This window comes from Molothrus aeneus, chromosome 3 (genome assembly GCF_037042795.1).
Source record: "Molothrus aeneus isolate 106 chromosome 3, BPBGC_Maene_1.0, whole genome shotgun sequence".
Classification (NCBI taxonomy): domain Eukaryota; kingdom Metazoa; phylum Chordata; class Aves; order Passeriformes; family Icteridae; genus Molothrus; species Molothrus aeneus.
This window is the reverse complement of record NC_089648.1, coordinates 38774989-38792349: the sequence shown is the minus strand read 5'-3', so window position 1 is coordinate 38792349 and position 17361 is coordinate 38774989. Positions and strand designations below refer to the sequence as shown.

The 17361-nt window shown below is 36.9% G+C and overlaps 1 protein-coding gene across 2 annotated transcripts in view; it reads right to left on the bottom strand.

Moving 5' to 3' along the window:
- Positions 1-17361, bottom strand: part of KIF25 (kinesin family member 25) — a 41044-nt gene that overhangs the window by 20810 nt on the left and 2873 nt on the right. For both annotated transcript variants that reach the window (XM_066545635.1, XM_066545634.1), the window contains exons 3-8: positions 15401-15517; positions 13415-13553; positions 8573-8676; positions 7277-7359; positions 5727-5769; positions 1921-1988 (exon numbers count right to left, since the gene is read on the bottom strand). In XM_066545635.1, coding sequence (XP_066401732.1) covers positions 1921-1988; positions 5727-5769; positions 7277-7359; positions 8573-8676; positions 13415-13553; positions 15401-15517 — 554 coding nt within the window. The remainder of the gene's footprint in view (positions 1-1920; positions 1989-5726; positions 5770-7276; positions 7360-8572; positions 8677-13414; positions 13554-15400; positions 15518-17361) is intronic.

The window sequence follows — 17361 nt, the reverse complement described above, 5'->3', positions numbered from 1 at the left end:
CATTTATTAGTTCCATAAAACATTGCTAAAAAAATAAACATTCTAGAGTTCATAAGAAACATATGCTTTTCTGTTTATAAAAAATAGCTGTACTGGGACACTAAAAAAACATTCCTGGAGAGCTGCATTCTTTGGGGGATTTACATTTTTTAACCCTTTTCCTGATTACCAGGATCTACACCACATTTCCAGAATCACAGCACCTCTGGAGTAGTGGGTCAATACCATTAACTGGGCTGCTCTACAGAGTTAATTCCAGCATTATTCTATGTTTACTTCAACTGGTATGGCTGGGTTAGGTACAGCTGAAGAGTGAAAGGAATTACTTTGAGTAGCTTAGCAGCATCTGAGGGGGCCATGTACCCTAAGAGAGCTCACATGCCTTGAATCAAAGAAGTCCTATATCAAAGAAGTCCTGTGGGATCAGTAAAGCTTCCCCAAGATCTGCATTATCTCAGGATTTTTCAGGTGCTTGGTGGCCTGCATGACAGCAGTCCCCATTCTCCTGTGAGTAGAAAACTGCAGCACTTTAAAAGAATGCCTTGAGGAAAGGGTAAATGACTAACAATGGTTAGCAAACCTACAGGAATTTCAGCTGAACATGCTCAGACATTAAGTTTAAACCAGGACAGATAATTCATGCTGGATACATCTGACTTTAAATCAAATTTTGCCTTCAAGCAAGGAAGCATGAAACTGTCCTCCTGTATTCTGTTTCCAGAAGGTTTTCCATCATGGTTCAGGGTAGACAGCCTCCTGAGTCATTGCAATATACAGATTCAAAGTTTGCATTAGAAAGAGGCATTGGGGTAAAATTTTGTATTTTGTCATTTACAGAGTTCTCATTGTATTATTCACTCTTCATTCCTGTTTTCAGAGGTCCAAGTCAGCACTATTTTGACAGAACAGAAGGCACCCTTCAGCCTGACTCCCAGCAGTTCTCTGTGTCACTGAGACTGGTAGTGACTCTAGTGTCCCATTAAATTTTGAATGCACCTCACAAATGGTGCATTCAAAATCCAATTCATCTGTGTGGATTTTTGAGCATCTTATATGGAAAGTAGTCCCACTGTAGCCTTTCCCTCGGGGAGCACTGATTCCCATGCCAGTGCTCTTCCTTCCTGCCTCTGGTCAGGCTGTTTGAACATCAACTCGTACAAGTGCTCAGTCCAGTTTCTGCTGGAGTCATGCTCTATGTCTAATACTGAAATCTTGCAATCCACCTCAATTCATAGAACCATTGAATTGTCTGGGTTTTAAGGAACCTCTAAAGGTCACCTAGTCCAATCCCCCTGCAATGAGCAGGGACATCAACTAGATCAGTTGCTCAGAGTCCCATATCACCTGACCTCAGATGTTTCCAGGAATCTGATATCTAGTCCCTCTTTAGGAAACCTATTCCAGCTTTTCACCACATTCATTGTGAAAATATTCTTCCTTATATCTAGTCTCAATTAACCCTCTTTTAGTTTAAATCCACTACTAATCCTGTTCCTATTGCAACAGGCCTTACTAAAAAGTTTGGCCCCATTTTCTTAAGAGCTCCCTCTAAGTACTGGAAGGCAAACAAGGCTTCCTTACCTTTAAAACATTCTGCTACATTGCAACATGTTGCAAGGACCAGGACAGCTATTCATGTTGTGAAAAGAGTCAAGTCTCTATAAAGGTTTCAAACTCAGCCCTATCAGTAGTCTTTACTGAGAGGGAAGACTGTTATCCATTCTCTGAAATGCATTATTCTGTCCTGAGAAGAACATAATTATCACACTAAAAAAACCCCAAGAATTTTCCTCTTGCCTACCCTACTCAAAAATCCCAACCAAAAAGAGCATTATCCTCTAGCTAATGTCTACTAAAAATATTAGTCTTCACAAATCTTCCAGCAATTAAGATTTCCATTTGTTACACAGGACTACTCACCTCTCAAACTGAAAAGTCTTGTTTACTGAGGCATGACCAGGACGGCTACACTTGACAAGGACAGTTTCCTAAGAGAAAAGAGTAAATTAACTATAGTTAATATCAGAGGCACACACAAAACCAAATATCCATCAATCTTAATGCATCAGCTGACAGCTTTAAAGACCAGGAAGTCCAAGCAGAAGTCACCAATTCATGAGGCTTTAGAGCATGCATAATGCAGTGAACTTGCAAACCCATAAGAAAGGCTCTCAAAACCCATTCAGGTTATTAAATAATGACCAACACAAAACATGCACTAAAGTTCAAGAGAAAGATCCAAACCTTTACCTGAACTTTTTATTGTACCTAGAAAGTCACAGGCAAGTAAACGCAAGCTCCGCAACTACCACTACCGGCACAAAAAATTGCAAAAATGAGGTTTTTTTGTTATTGGGCAAATTTTCACAGTGCCTTTTCAGATTGATTTCATAGATAGCTCTGTCTGGAGCTAAGTAAAAGATACACATTTTATTAAATAACATGGTAGTCCTCAACTAAGAGAAAGAGCTGCACTACAACAATCTGTAGAATTCCATGAGTTTTTAGTGGAATGCACTTTCCAGATGAGTTATACAGTAACTTTGTAAGTCTGACAAATATGTAAGCAGCCCTTTAAACTATTACCAGAGTACAAAAATCCCAGCAGTCTGATGTGGCTTAGCTAGCAAATTCTGTTGCTGTTCTGCTCTTCATAGCCAGTGCTGCTAAATTGCTGAGAAAAGCAAAGAAAAAGAAAACAACAAATTGTGTGGAAGCTCTCTAGCACACAAAATACTTCATCCAATTCAAAGATATTTTCTAGCTTACTAACCTGTGGTTACATTACTGCATTTGATGGGAGTGCTGAAATTCCTAATGTGCTTCAGACAAGTGGGTTGGAGTGCTGAACTAGTGGCCTCAAATAAGTATTGCCACAGAATGAAGTTATAAAGAGCTGAGCAAATAACGATCACATAACAGTATGTCCAGTGTGCAAAAGGCTAATAAACACCAAATTTCTTCCTTTGAGTTCATGAGTATTTCTGCCTCTTTGGAGAAGAGAAATGTATAATTATCAGACTAATGATGACAAAACACTTACTGTACAGAATGAGCTGTTACCCACCCCAGTACTGGCAAATTTAGCTGAGTACAGATTCAGTACAACACCGCTACTAAATGGCCTGACACAAAAATTCTAATAGGATCAGTAACCAACAGGCTCCAGGGGAAGGAAAAAGGAAAAAAATCTGAAAAATATATAGAATGACAGAATAAATTTCTGATTCAGATATCTAATATACTTGCAGACAAGCTTTCTCTAAGGTGAGAAATAAGAGAAAAAAACCTCTATTTGCATAATATAGAAACAAAAGAATTGACTGTTAACAGGCAGAAGTTTCATATGAGCATTTGTAATGGTCATGTCCAGTCAGGCTTTGAATGTCTCTAAAGATGGAGATCCAAAACCTTTCTGGGCAACCTGTGCCAGTGTTTGACTACCCTCACAGCTTCTTCTTGTGTTTAGGCTGCATTTCCTATATTTCTCATTCCCCCTTGGGCTGTCACCACCAGAAAGAGTCTGTGCATTCAGTACCTCCTCATCTGCTCATTTTCTCAGGTATTGACAATACCAGCACTGCTCAGTGTCCTATTCTGTGTGGAGTGGTTCAACCTGATGTGTGCTGTGTACTCACTCTCCCCATTTATTGCACAATAAGCTTCAGAAGAAAAGCTCAGACAGTTGATAATGTTATGTTGCGGAGCTGAGCATACACAGGACAGCAAAAAGGAAACTTCAAAAATCTTCAAGTAACTCAAAAACTGAAATACAATACTCTTCTGGTACACTTAGTAAAATCTTAAGCCTTTTTTAGACTTAAAAATCAGAATAATGTTTCTCTAGACAAGATGAACAATATGTTAGAAAAGACCACACGTCTTAAGAATTATATGTATTTCTAAACAAGCAAACAAAAAAAAAAAACCCACTCAGAGACTAAATGGAAGTTATGTAGTCTCTGTGGATCTGGTTCTCAAATGCAGCTCTGCTTTCTAACACAATCATGGCAAATAACTGCCTGGTTATGCCACACACAAAGTATTTTCAGGAAAAAATTCTGGAGAGGCAGTCATGATTTAAAAAGCAAAACTAATAGACTCAGTATCTCTACCACACACAGTCTTCCTTCACCCTGATCTAAAATTTCCTTTAAATCATTATGTGGGAAATGGTTAACTTGTTTCCAGAAATACAATCTTTGACTGTGTTGCAACTAAAAGCTCAACACAAGTCAAACCCCATATTTTAATCTGAAAATTGCACATTTATCCTAGCCACTAGCATAACATCTTCAGTTGTTAACAGCAAAGTAAACAGGCAATAAAATATTACTTTCTTTTACTTTTGTAACATTAGTTTAAATTGACTGCTTTTAGTAAGGATTCTTGCAACATTTTTTTCTTAAAGAAAGATAAATTCATATTAAGAAACTAACAAAGACTTCAGGTCTGGAAAGTATTTTAACTACATAAATGTCCAGGCAAACCAATAAAACATTTGAAGTCTATGTTGTCCTTTCCAAACCAGGAAGTTAGCATTTTGCAAATTTCATTTCTTAATCCTGTGCTTATATTTATATTCCTTAAATATTTCATAAGATTATCATATTGAAGGTCACTCTTTCATACAAAATAAAACTAATAAATTGGCATAAGTAAGCCAAGACTGCCTTGCCTGCAAACATATCAATACTGTAATACTTCATATATCTACATGAAATAATCCAAAACCTAAATATTCCTATATATGCCTTATTTCATCCTTATGCAATAAAATTTAACAGGTCAGAAATGGCTGCAGTATTTTATAGTACAATAAATGTGTCAAGATATCCAGAATACTACGTCTACCATTACATGTTTTTTATCTCCTGATATATTTACTTTCTTCATCTCTTTATGAGCTCCATTAGCTACCTAATTGCACACATATACATATAGATACAGATATATATATATATATATATAATTATCCATATTATACAAGTGAGATCTGCCTAATGAAACTATAATTTGGAAGATTTAAATGCATAACATATTGTAGATCACTTCAGCAATATTTTAAGCAGTACGCTATAAAAGAGAATTTGGCTCATCACCATGTAACAGAGAGCAGCCAACTAAGAACTATGGCAGCTATGAAAATTAAAACCCAAGTTAATACTTTGACCTTAGCTCACACTACTGGGCCTTTTTAAATTTTATATCTTGGTAATGGCCTCAGTTAATGCTGAAATGTCATTTGCAACCTGAATGACCATTCTTCCTCCAATGGATCTAAGCCAGGATGCTTTAACATGCTTGACTGCAGCACCACATAGGCTGCTGTGGTTCAGGAGGTATCAGATTTTTGTCCTAATGCATTAGCTGTGCTGCAATAGTAATATTTGAAAAAAGCCTGACGTAATTTTAGAAATAGCTACAGCACGTACAGGTGGCTCAAAGGGACTGACAGCAGGAAATCAGCAGCAGTTTGACTGTTGCAAGCATTCAATCTCCAGTTAAAGGATGGCTGATCTGGCAGAAGCTCCAAGCTATTACCACTACAAAGAGTCAGGATGAAAATAGCACAAACCACCTGCTATGGCACCCATGGGTAATCAAATCTCAGTAGCACCTGGTCTGGTTGTTTTGGTTTTTTAAACTCATGGTTCTCATGTCCCTTTTGTTTCTTCTTCTACCATCTATGAATGTGCTGTTGAATTCCACCATCAAATACTTACATCATCAGCTGCATATGCCACTTTTTCTGAAAAATTTCTTTGCCTGTAAAGGTAGAAAATGGCATCAGTAGAGGAAGAAGAGGTACCTTTCAAACCATAAATGTTCCACTTAGCTGAGGAAAAACTGTGTTTAAATGTGAACTGTCTGAAGAGTACTTTTCAGAATTACCACTATTATTGTACCCTATGTACATACTAACACCACAGCTAATTTTGAGTAAATAACAAATTAAAGTGCAATCAATCAAAATAATCTGCTTTAGAAAACACATTTAGAACAAACCAAATTAAGATGAATGCACATGCAAGCCATTCTATTATTTTGTGATTGCTGCATGAGCTTGTAACAAGAGGCTTTCACTTTAGAAAATTAAAGTGAGAAATACCCTCTTTTCAGGAATTTGTCCCTGAGCTTGAATCCATGATTAGTCCAAACACTGACTAGGATTACTGAGGTGTATATATCTATTTATGTGTGCAAGATTTTGGACATTCAGTCCATAGTTTTAAAGATAAGTTTAATTTAAATTACTTTTTGATACATTAACAAAAGTTACCCTTGACAATTGTTTGTTTGGCCCAGTCCATCCTGTTTTACACTGTAAGTCAGCACCTGATTGCACTATTTCATACTGCAACAAAAAAAGTGAGTGGGTTCATTCCCAGGTGTACAAAGCACAGGTTAATGCAAGTTTCAACTTCAGGCTTCTTGAAATATCTTGTCTGTTATTTTTGACATTGTTTTAATTAAAACAATCTCTTTTTTTAAGATTTGCCAAAAAATAATAAACTTTAAAACACTGAATGTACTCTTTTAGAGTTACCAGGCAGTAAAAGTAAAAGAAGCCCCAAATCAGCTATTTACTGATAAAGCAAATGATAATGTTATTGGTTTCTAGCCACCCACCTAGTTTTCCCTTTATTTCTTTTCTTCCTTGTATATACTTCAATCCCTACTTTCTTTCGTGTTAGTCATCTATGGAGAATTCAGCCTGTTAAGCAGATACTTGCATCTAATCCCTCTTTTCCTTTTGGATCTTGGAATGTTTTGACACATCAGTTACAGTAAACGTTTTATAAATTAGGGCTGCAGAGCCAAATTAGACTGAAATAGAATTACCAATGTTTGTGGTGACAGCCAGTGTGTTCTATAGCATTACAAAAGAATTGTAACACTGAGTGTGTGTCTCTACCCACGTCTTTTGGCAGCTCTCACATTACTGCATCCCAGAATTTGTATAGGATAGTGAATACACTCTAAACTGATTGCAGCTGTGTTACTTCTGCCAAGCCAAGGATAATCCTGGCTTGGCAGAGCAACTATGGATTTCTATTGAGATGGACATACTTTTAGACAGGGAGATTGGCTAGAGCCAATTTAGCAGGAGAAGGAAAACAGCAATTAGTTTTTATGATACCATCATTGTCTCCCCACACACATAAAACCAGAAAAATCAAGGACACAGTTGTTGTCATACAAACATAACTATTGTTTTCCCTGTATTTGAATTATGAGTCAGTTAGGCTCTAACACAATCAAAACAGATTACCTGTCTTGTGAATGTCCAGCAGCATCATCAAAAGGTAGCAATGGTCGAATCCTGCAGTGGACTCTGATATTTCCTCTCAGTTCCTGGGATAAGAATATTGAGCTGTATTTAACACAAGTTACTGGAGAGGATAAATACACTGAAATTTGTCAAATAGACATGAACATGTTTAAGAAAGCCAGTATTTACCACATCATAGCCCTAGACTCTGTGGGGAAAAAATAGAATCAATATAATTTGTCTTAGTAAGGTAGGACAAAGTAGTTGAGGAAGTATGAGCTCTTCAGAGCACTGGAATGATATAGCCCTCTCAAGATCATATAGACAAAAAAAAACCCTCTGAGCTATTTTTCTTTCCCTTCCTTTTTCTCCTTCCTCCTTACATGAGCTTTTTCAGAAACCTGTATTAACTCAACAGACAATTTTACACACTCCATTTCTCTTCCACCTGTCCTGAGGAGGATGGAAGATGTGGAATATAAAGTATGTTGTATATTTTCCTCTTCACTACAGTCCTACATGATTAAAAAGCTGTTTTTTTACTGTAGGTCATTTTAGACCTGTTCATTTCTTCCATTTTGTTGGTGATCAGTTCTTCTCATTTTGTACGACTGAACACAGCTTGCCTGTGAAGACTATTGACCACTGGTATTAACACCCCATACCTCTGGGAAATATCCTTTCAGTAAACTGCAACACAAAGCAAAATTTAGAAGGTAAGTACTTTTAAAGAGATTTATTGTCCCAGGTAGAAAAACTTAAAAAATTTTTTTGAAGGAGGCTTGTGTTTCTAAAAATCAGGTCCTGATTCAGGAAACCCAAAACCAGTCATTTGTAGGGAGGGGAGGAAGAGTAAATTTAAGTACAAATAGGAAAAATTTAATCCCAAATGAACATCACTAATGGCTAAGTAGGATACAGCTTGAGATATTTGGAAAAACAAAAGATTACTACTTTGCAATATCAAGTTAATAATTTTAAGAATTTCAAAACAATTTCAGAAGCTGCAAATTTAGAGAAGAGGATAAAGAAACTCAGCTTTTGTCCACTATTCAAAATGGATGATACTCCTTAGGGCAGTAGGTCATATGAAAGCATTTGGAAGATTGTGTGTAAAAAGAAAGGAGCGGGGTTTATTATAAGACAAATGTGCCTCAGCCAATAAATACATCATACATAGACAGCTGGGGCAAGTGATATATCCATGTGAAGTATATTCTTTACTTATATTGGTGACAAAATTATGGGGATAATTTCAACAAAATAAGCCAATGTTCTGTTATTAAACATACTTACAATTAAGCTGTTATGTAGAGCCTTCCTTTTCTGCTTTTCTTTCTCATATCTCTCTGTCACCTCTTGTAGAGACTGCTCAAGATCAAAAGCTTTTATCTGAAACACTAGAAGAAAGCAGTTTCAGAGATATGAACTCCATGACTTTAGACAAGGAATTGTCCAGTAGCACCTCATGAAATATAAGCACAAACCTTCTCAACTTCTACCAAATTTAAATTAGGAGGCTTAGTTTCTGATTTATTAGACATCTATGAAAAATCCCATCATAGTTCTTGTTATGTGAAGCTACAAATTATTACCACAACTATACATGTGAAGTCTTCAAAAGCAATCAATAATGTAAGATATTTAAAGGCAGCTCAAATGTGTCAGTTTAGTCAGAGTGATGTTACCTGCCAGTGAAGCCTGAAACCTACATTTGAAGCAGCCTGCTGCTAGATGGGGATTCACTTGCAAGGCTCACACCACATCTGCACTTATTAGATTCATGTGGGCTAACTTTACAATAAGTTAACCTGCCATTTACCCTCAGTCTCACAGTGTTACTAATCCTTTACAACAGTTGTAAGGTTCTCCTTTAAGATAGGTCCATCACTCCATGAGGAATTCATAGGAAAGATGGATCATTTGAACCCTAGGGAGTCTCTTTCACCAAACTGAGAAGACTTGTATGGGTCATTATAAAAGCCTTCTAACTTCACAAATGGTTTTATTTCAGCCCAATTACATTAACACTGAGCAGGCCTAAAACAAACATACAGCCCAGAAGACCCATTATGCGACTGTAAGCTTGTGTAAAAAGCAAGCTTTTAGGAACCCCAGTGGGAAATCAATATCCCCAGCAATTAGTGGCCAGTTTGGAAATGCAGAGCATCAAGAAGTCAAAACCAGGGTCTGAGAGCTGAATTAGCCAGATGGCCACCAGCCTCAGTATGTGCTACCTTGCAGAGGAAGGAACAGACTCAGTATCTCACAGCATGGTCACACATACAATTTAATCTCTCTGGTATAGACTAAAAATCAGATAATTTCAAGGGACATTTGCATACACTAGAGATTTCTCAGATCTCTTTTTTCTAATACCAGTGCTGTTCCCCTCCAGCTCACAGTGTCCCTCCACAAGTGCATGCATGCAGGGGAAGCATGATGTTAATAGCTGGGGAGTCAATGTCTAGGAGTTTCACTATGAAAAATTCTTCTTTTGCATCCAGCATGTGGAGTAACACTAGCATACTTTGGTTTGCAGAATCCCATGCAAATATGTTACCATAAGTTTTCAAAAGGGCCGCTTACATTCACTGACCACTAATTATACTGTGATTTTTAAAACACAAGGTTAGATTCCATTGATTATGTAAGTAATATTCCATTTATTATTTAAGTAACTTCCACAATAAGTATCTTCATTAACATATTTGTGTACACACACTTTGAAGTCTAAGTCTCTGAAACAAGCAGTAAAGCAAAGCAATAGATGCTGAGGGTACTCTTCCATTATTCCAGTCCTGAAAGAAAAGTTTCCTAATGCTTAAATTAGTTCTGAACTTCTATTTTTTTTTTTCCTGAAAGTAGAATTATGCAGTTACACATATAAACACTCATTTAACATTTTCCTAGTTTTCTGCTTGGCATCAGATACAAGCAATACAGGTGTTACATTTTCATCCTTAACCTAGGGGTAGACATTGGGTACATCTGTTTTAATAACACACTCTTCATTAGGCAAGAGAAGTAGTCACCACATGAATGCAGCCATTACGGACATCCCTCTTCCCCATCCTTTGTCCATTTCATTGATTGATATGGAAATTTCCTGGGAGGTGGGAATGCCAGCAATTTTTCTGTTTAAATGTTACCAACCACAGTAACATCAGTCTAACAGTTGTGATGTCTTACAAGCATATTCAGGACTGTAACCTTTACAGTCCCAGAGCTTTTTATTCCCTCCCCTTCAGTGCTGCACCGGACGTTCTGCTGTGCTCACACAACTGCTTCCTCAGTCACACAAAGGTCTAAAAGCAATCCCTCCTTCTGAGCAAATTCTGTCCTGGCTCAGCTCCCTGATCTGTTCTGTGTGTGGTTTCACAAAGAGTTACACAAACATAACAGAAAGGTCCATAAGAGGGACATGAAAATCAGGAGCAGCATAACCTTGCACAGCCACAGCACATCTGAGATATGGATGTGTAGCAGTCCCCATAGTCCCCTGGGGTTTTTAATGTTTCTTGCCAGTCTGAAGTCCATTTTTAAAAAGAAGATCAATCTAATCATGTCTCCTAGGACAAGCAGCTATGATGCAATAGACTTAATACTAAAACTTCTTTTGAATTCAGCTGTATTTTATGTTCCACACTGTAACATTATTTTTTCCATGGTCTGTTATAATAAGTCAGTAGGTAATGGTTTTAAACTGAAAGAGGGCTGACTACATCAGTTATAAGAAATGTGGTTTTCACAAGTGTGGGTGGTGAAACACTGAACAGGTTGTGCAAAGAGGTGCTGGATTCCCCACCCCTGGAAACATCCAAGGTCAGATGGGCCTCTGAGAACCTGATATAGTTGAAGATGTCCCTACTCACTGCAAGGGGAATGAAAATAGATGACCTTTCCAGATCTCTTCCAAACCATTCTATGGATTATTCTTTGGGCTGCTACAATATTTCTGTTACTGGACCCAAGGTCCTGCTCCTACTTCCCTACTCCACTAAGGGAAATGCTCTCAAAAGGCAGCTGAGCTGGTGAAAATCACCTGTGGAGTGGAGGATAAAAGATGATGGTAGTTCACATTCCACCAATACAAATCATTAGCACAGTGCAGAGTTCAGCTTTCTCCAACAAAAGCAAAGAACATAGGTTTTAGCTCATGGACAAAATGGGAAAGCTCCTTTTTTAATCTTCTCCATCCCAGAGAGAAAGTGTCCTAGAATTCCAAAGCATATCTAAGTCACGAGGCTTATAAATCACCACAATTTTCTCTCACTGATAATATCTGCATGGTGAAGCAATCTAAAAGCTAATTTTAAATTTTTATGATTTCCTACCTTTGCAAAAATCTGCTGAATTACTGCATCTGTCTCAGTAGTATCATTTGCAGTTCTGTGGCCAGTATTTTTTTAGCAAAAATGATATCAGCTTTATCCCTGAGGGAAACAGACCTATAACAACAGAAAAATGGGCACCTCTCTCTCTTATGAACTTCTACTGCTTAAATTCAGTGGGAAAGGTGGCATGGCCTGGTTTTCAGATTGTGAATAAATATTTCTAAGCAATGGACTACTCAGTTATTATAAAAAAGTTTTACAGTTTGTTGCATGTCAACTACTACCTTGAAATTTACCTACTCAAATGCTTCTTCTGTCATTTTCTCCCTTGTGTTCAATCTCTATTTTAAGATTAAACTGGTAATATATACTGTCTCCAGAATATATACTTAGGGCTTTCTGTCTACAAAAGATTACATGTAATTTAAGGATGGCAATTTCAATGGTCATATTTAACCTTAACAATAGAATCCATCTAAAACACTTGACAGAGAACTGAAAACCAGACAAATTAAAACAAAAGTCATCCACCAAAGTGGATACTAATTTTGTTATAGTTAGGGAAGTTTCTCCTGCTTATGATTTCAAAGAACAATGCACCAGGAAATGCAAATTGAGAACAGTCAACACAATTTTTCCAGGCCTCCAAAGGAACACATTTATTTACACCACAATAGCTAAGTGCCAAAGTCAATCTCATATCTGCTCATTTAGCCCCCTGCTTCAATAAGACAAAAGTTCCTTTTTTAGATAAAGTTAATTTTCAACTTTGGGATTTTTTCCTTGAAGGAGCATTTTCTCTACAAGAATAATACAGAAATCAAATAAATTTTATTTATAACTTAGTACTTAACATATAGGAATAAGTTCTGTAAACACTCATCACCAAGAGTGCTGTTTGTTGCTATTGACATGAGGAGTCCCAAAATGAAATAATTCAAGAAAAGAAAACATACCTCTTAAATGGTAACACATGGCTTTCAGAGCATCACAAAAAGCCTCTGATTGTAAATTTGTGTATTTGTTGTAGTTCACCAGGCTGCTACAGATCAAACAATTTAAGTATTGCATGTGTCATGTGATTCTCAGGCCTGGTAGGAGCTTCACCAGAATCAAGGATATTGGAAGCAGGTGCAGAGATCCACACCATGGGATCCAGGTGTAGGACCAATGCACTTAGTCCTCAGGGATGAGGGCAGAGTGCACTGGCTCTCTTTCCTATGTATACATGAACAAGAAAGTGCCTGAGTTCCAAAACAGCAATCCATGTGCAGTTAGTATCTACAGTCCAGAAAATGCAACTGGTTTTTGACTATGGAGTAATTTCTTTTTTGATAAATACACAGAAATATTAAAAATCAAGTCTATCCTAATTTCAGGAAGTATTTTCAGAAACCTCTGAAATAAGCCAAGTCTTTTCCTGGTACGGTCAAAAGGAGACAAATTTCAGCTTAATAAAGCAATGCATTCTTTATTTGGCTCTTCTAAAATAGCCAAGATAACAAGCCTGAGAACTTCAGTTTAAAAATGTTACAGCTGAGCCAACTCAGCAGCAGTCTAATAGCAGCTGTAATCCACACAAAAGACAAATTCAAATTATCAGTCATAACCTCTGCAGATTTATTTGTACTTCTTCTAATGCTTCAGAACTCCTTGATGATTTAATGTCAAACAAGAAACAAATGCTACAATTTCAGTGATACATTTCTCAAAAATCAAACTCAACCTTTTAACATTAGTAACATTGAACAATTACATTGTTGATGTTACATGTTTGAAATCTAAGTGCAACGAGCCTTACTTTGCATTGCTTCATTCTGCAGCTGTAGCCCCTGGACTGCTGCCAGAACTTGGTAAAGACAAGTCTTGCTTTGACGTTGAAAGTCTTTTGAAAGCTCAAGAGCAAATGAATGAAGGCTCTTCAGGTCTTGCTTAAGCCTCTTCTCAGCAAGAAGAAAAATATGTTATAAAGACACAGAACCAGCAGTTAAGAAGAATCAATATAACAATGCAAATTATTATGGTGAGACATCACAAGCAGGAAGAGCCCTCTACTTGAAGGAAGGAAGCCTTCAAGAAAATACCTTTCAGTATGTTTAGAGAAGGATCCTGCAAGACATTTAGCAATGTAATGTCCCAAAAGTTTCAGCAAGACTTTATGGATCCTTATCATTTTATTGTACTTATTTTGACTGTAACACAGCTTCAGGTATAACCCAGTCTCTTTGTTATTTCATCAGACAAAAATAAGTGTGTGTGAGCATGTGTGGGCTCTGTCCACTTTTAAGTCATACCCAGAATTAGCAATGAAAAATTGTGATCCATATGTCCATTACTTTCCTTTTTCACACTTTGATCAGAAGGTATTTGCTAAGATTCACAAGGCATTTCTTGTATGGGCTAGTTCTGTGTCTTCCTGTGAGAACAAATGTATTTTGAAAAAAAAACAGAAACTGATGTTCATTAAAGTATTTGTATTATGTATGTAATTCAGTGTAATATACATGATGAGGCTTTTAAATGTTTGTAAGATCAGCCTATATTCACTTACAAGTCCACCTAAATAAAAACAAATTTACCTAATTTAAGGATTAGTAAAGTTCTTGACATCCAAGTCCTGAAATGGACATGTAAAACATCTCTAAGGTGAACTCAACAATACCTTATGTCACAGAAACACTGCTCTGTGACATTTTATTTTTCTAACTGTGGTACTGACCTTGAATTAATTAATTAGTTTCAATGATAAGAAGGCAATCTAAACTAAAGGGACAAAATCATTGCATTTCTCACTCTCAAAAGCCATACAATGTAAATGGGAAGGAGTATCTTTTGGTTAGTATGGGTATAGGATGACTGTTCATCTAGACTTGTATTTAGAGAGCTTTGCTCCCTCCTAGTCTTCATTTACATCTGATAGTTTACTACCTCAATCCACTGATATTGCATCACAAGCAGTTCTGCCATTCTAGCTAATCAAAAATGTAAAATACTACTACAAAATGTACAAAGCAGAACTGCTATAACTAGAATAAAACAGTATAGTTATATTGGAAGAGACGACAATCTACAACAATCATCTAGTCCAACAGTGCTCCAGTTAAGCTGCATCCTTCTGTCTGTTAAGAATCAGATTTTTTCCCGAGATAATTTTTGGTCATTTTATGCAGGCATTCAGTGCTGCCCTGAGAAAAGCTGGAAGTGTCCCTATGACCCTAGAAGGAACTCACTACTCTGTGGAGTAACTTCACAAATAAGTACTTCAACAAAGGCAAATATTATGGTACTGGCACTAGGAGAACAGTTTCAGTCTCTCTGATGCAAAATTAAAACCTGAGTGAGCATACAGCAAACTACTCTTCTTGTGAGATCTGCCAGAGAACTCTTAGTAATCAGTGGAGCTCTAAAATGCCTTTTTCAAAGGATTTGCCTATGTGGGTAAAGTATATCACAATTACTGTTTCTAGGGATGTCTATATAACAGTCACATGGGGAATTGTAAAGTTTTGACTTCAAAAATATCTGTCTCAGGTATTAATAGCACCCTATATGTAAGATCCTGGAGCTCAGGACCATCTACTTTTACCAGGCTCTCAGGTGACTTTGCAGCCTATTACAACTACTATGAAATAAATAATTGTTACATCTCACTGTAAGCCCTGTGGTGAATACAATAAAGCCACAGATCAGGTTCATATCACACCATTTTCTGGGGTTTACTATATTTGATAAGCATGTAAATGTTTAAGGCATTGATTATGTCTACGTTATCACTAAATGCCTTTACCTTTATTGCTCCATGCAGCTGGGTTACAACAGAACTCCTCTGAAATTTCATCTGCTGGCCATGAGCAGCATAGAGCTGCAATACTTCCTTAGTGCTTCTTCCAGCCAACCCTTGGTACTATTAAAAAAAAAATCACAAAAAAATCACTTAAAACACTCATGTTTCCTCTTGCATTCTGTCCCCTTTTTCTCTGTAAATATTGGTAATTCCACTATATGATAACTATATGATAACTATATGATAGGATGTTGCTAATACTTAATTTCTTTGCTTTTACCTTTTTCTGAGTTATGTAAAGAATCACCTCATGGTAACAGGCCAACATCACAAAATTCTACTTTCTTGGGTCATAAACCTGAGCACCAGATTACTAAAATGCTTTTGCAGTACCTAAACTCTCTTACTTATGCTTGATGTGGATCTAAAGGGTTATAACTGTGCCTTCACTTAGGGAAAAGGGCTGGTTACACAGCTGGATTAAGTGTCTCTGGAAATGAGACAATGCAGAAAGCACTGTGGAAGGACATGAAACAGAACAAAGACAAACATACAGGTGTTAACCACTGATGTCCTGAATACACAGCCCCCAGCTTTGTGCCCCCTGACAACACCAACTCCACTGTAACCACTAGGGTTGCAATGGTGCCAAGTTGGGCCAACAAAGCCCTGCTCTGGGTCTTCAGAGATCACAGCAACCAAAGCAATTTTTAAAGTTTGTGGAGGGAGGAGAATGCCTTCTAACAGTCTAAAATTACCTATTAGGCAAAAGCAATTTTTATGGCAAACTTGAGAATTTTTTGAGATGTTGAAATCAAAAGGAAAATAGAAATAATGCAACTTTAAATATTTACAGGCATGAATGCAAGAAAAGTCATCTCGGTAGAGACTTCTCGTGAAATTCTGCAATATAGAAGAATCTCTAAACCACTAAAAAATGCATTTTTGTAATTTTCTGACAGTCCTGGTGCTTAAAATGAGCTGCAACTTCAGCTCTTTCCCCCTGACACCTGTTCACATCTATCATTCATTAACCAGTACCAATTGTCTCTTTATTTTTGAAATGCACTTGCCTGTTGCACAGACTTATTTCCTTTTTTATTCACATCATATATTCTATGACTGTAATTCCCTGTTATTTAAATTAGCAAAGCATAGAAGAGACAAAAGACATGAAAGAGCTAAACCTACCCACACAATGGATTTGATTCAATTCCAATAATCTGATAACAGCATTTATCAGATGATAAAAAGCAAATTTTTAATTGCAGTTTAACTACAGGCGATATCGACAAAAACAGTACAACATCCTGGAGCTGTTAGGATAAAGACAGATTGTATTTTCAAAAAAAGAAGTACTTCACTTATCAAAACCAATATTTTCATGTGGCTTTTTCACCTTCACAAACCATGAATCTTCTATTTACAGATGCAAGTGGAAAGTCTGTAGAACAATGCACCACCTTAGCACTATTAGAAAAAGTTCTTATGAGAAATAGCAGGAAGAGGTTTGTTTTTATTAATTGTTACAGGCTTTAAGGTCCCAGATATTGAGATTGATTCTATACAGTGCTCAGAAAAGCTAAGTGTATATATATATATAAACAATTGCAGTACTCAAGCCTTGTTATTAAGTAAGCTTAGGGTAGCTAAAACCTCCTTTTAGCACCTAATCTGCTCCATCTGCACAGATTCCCCTTGACCCTCCACATTTCTCAACACTAAGACAAAAGCAGAAAGTTCGATGCTACTGTCATTGCAGCACTTCGTCTATTCATCTTCATTGCAAACGTTGCCTTGATTTTGGGGTTTTCTCCAAAATATTCTCAAAACTATTTCTCTAAAATAGTTTTAACATTCACCAGAGTTGTTCATAGGCCAGCACTTGCAAACCTGTGCTTGAGCATAGAAGCAAAAAATGCACTAAAACATTTTTATAGTCAGCTTTATTACAAGCAGAAGTG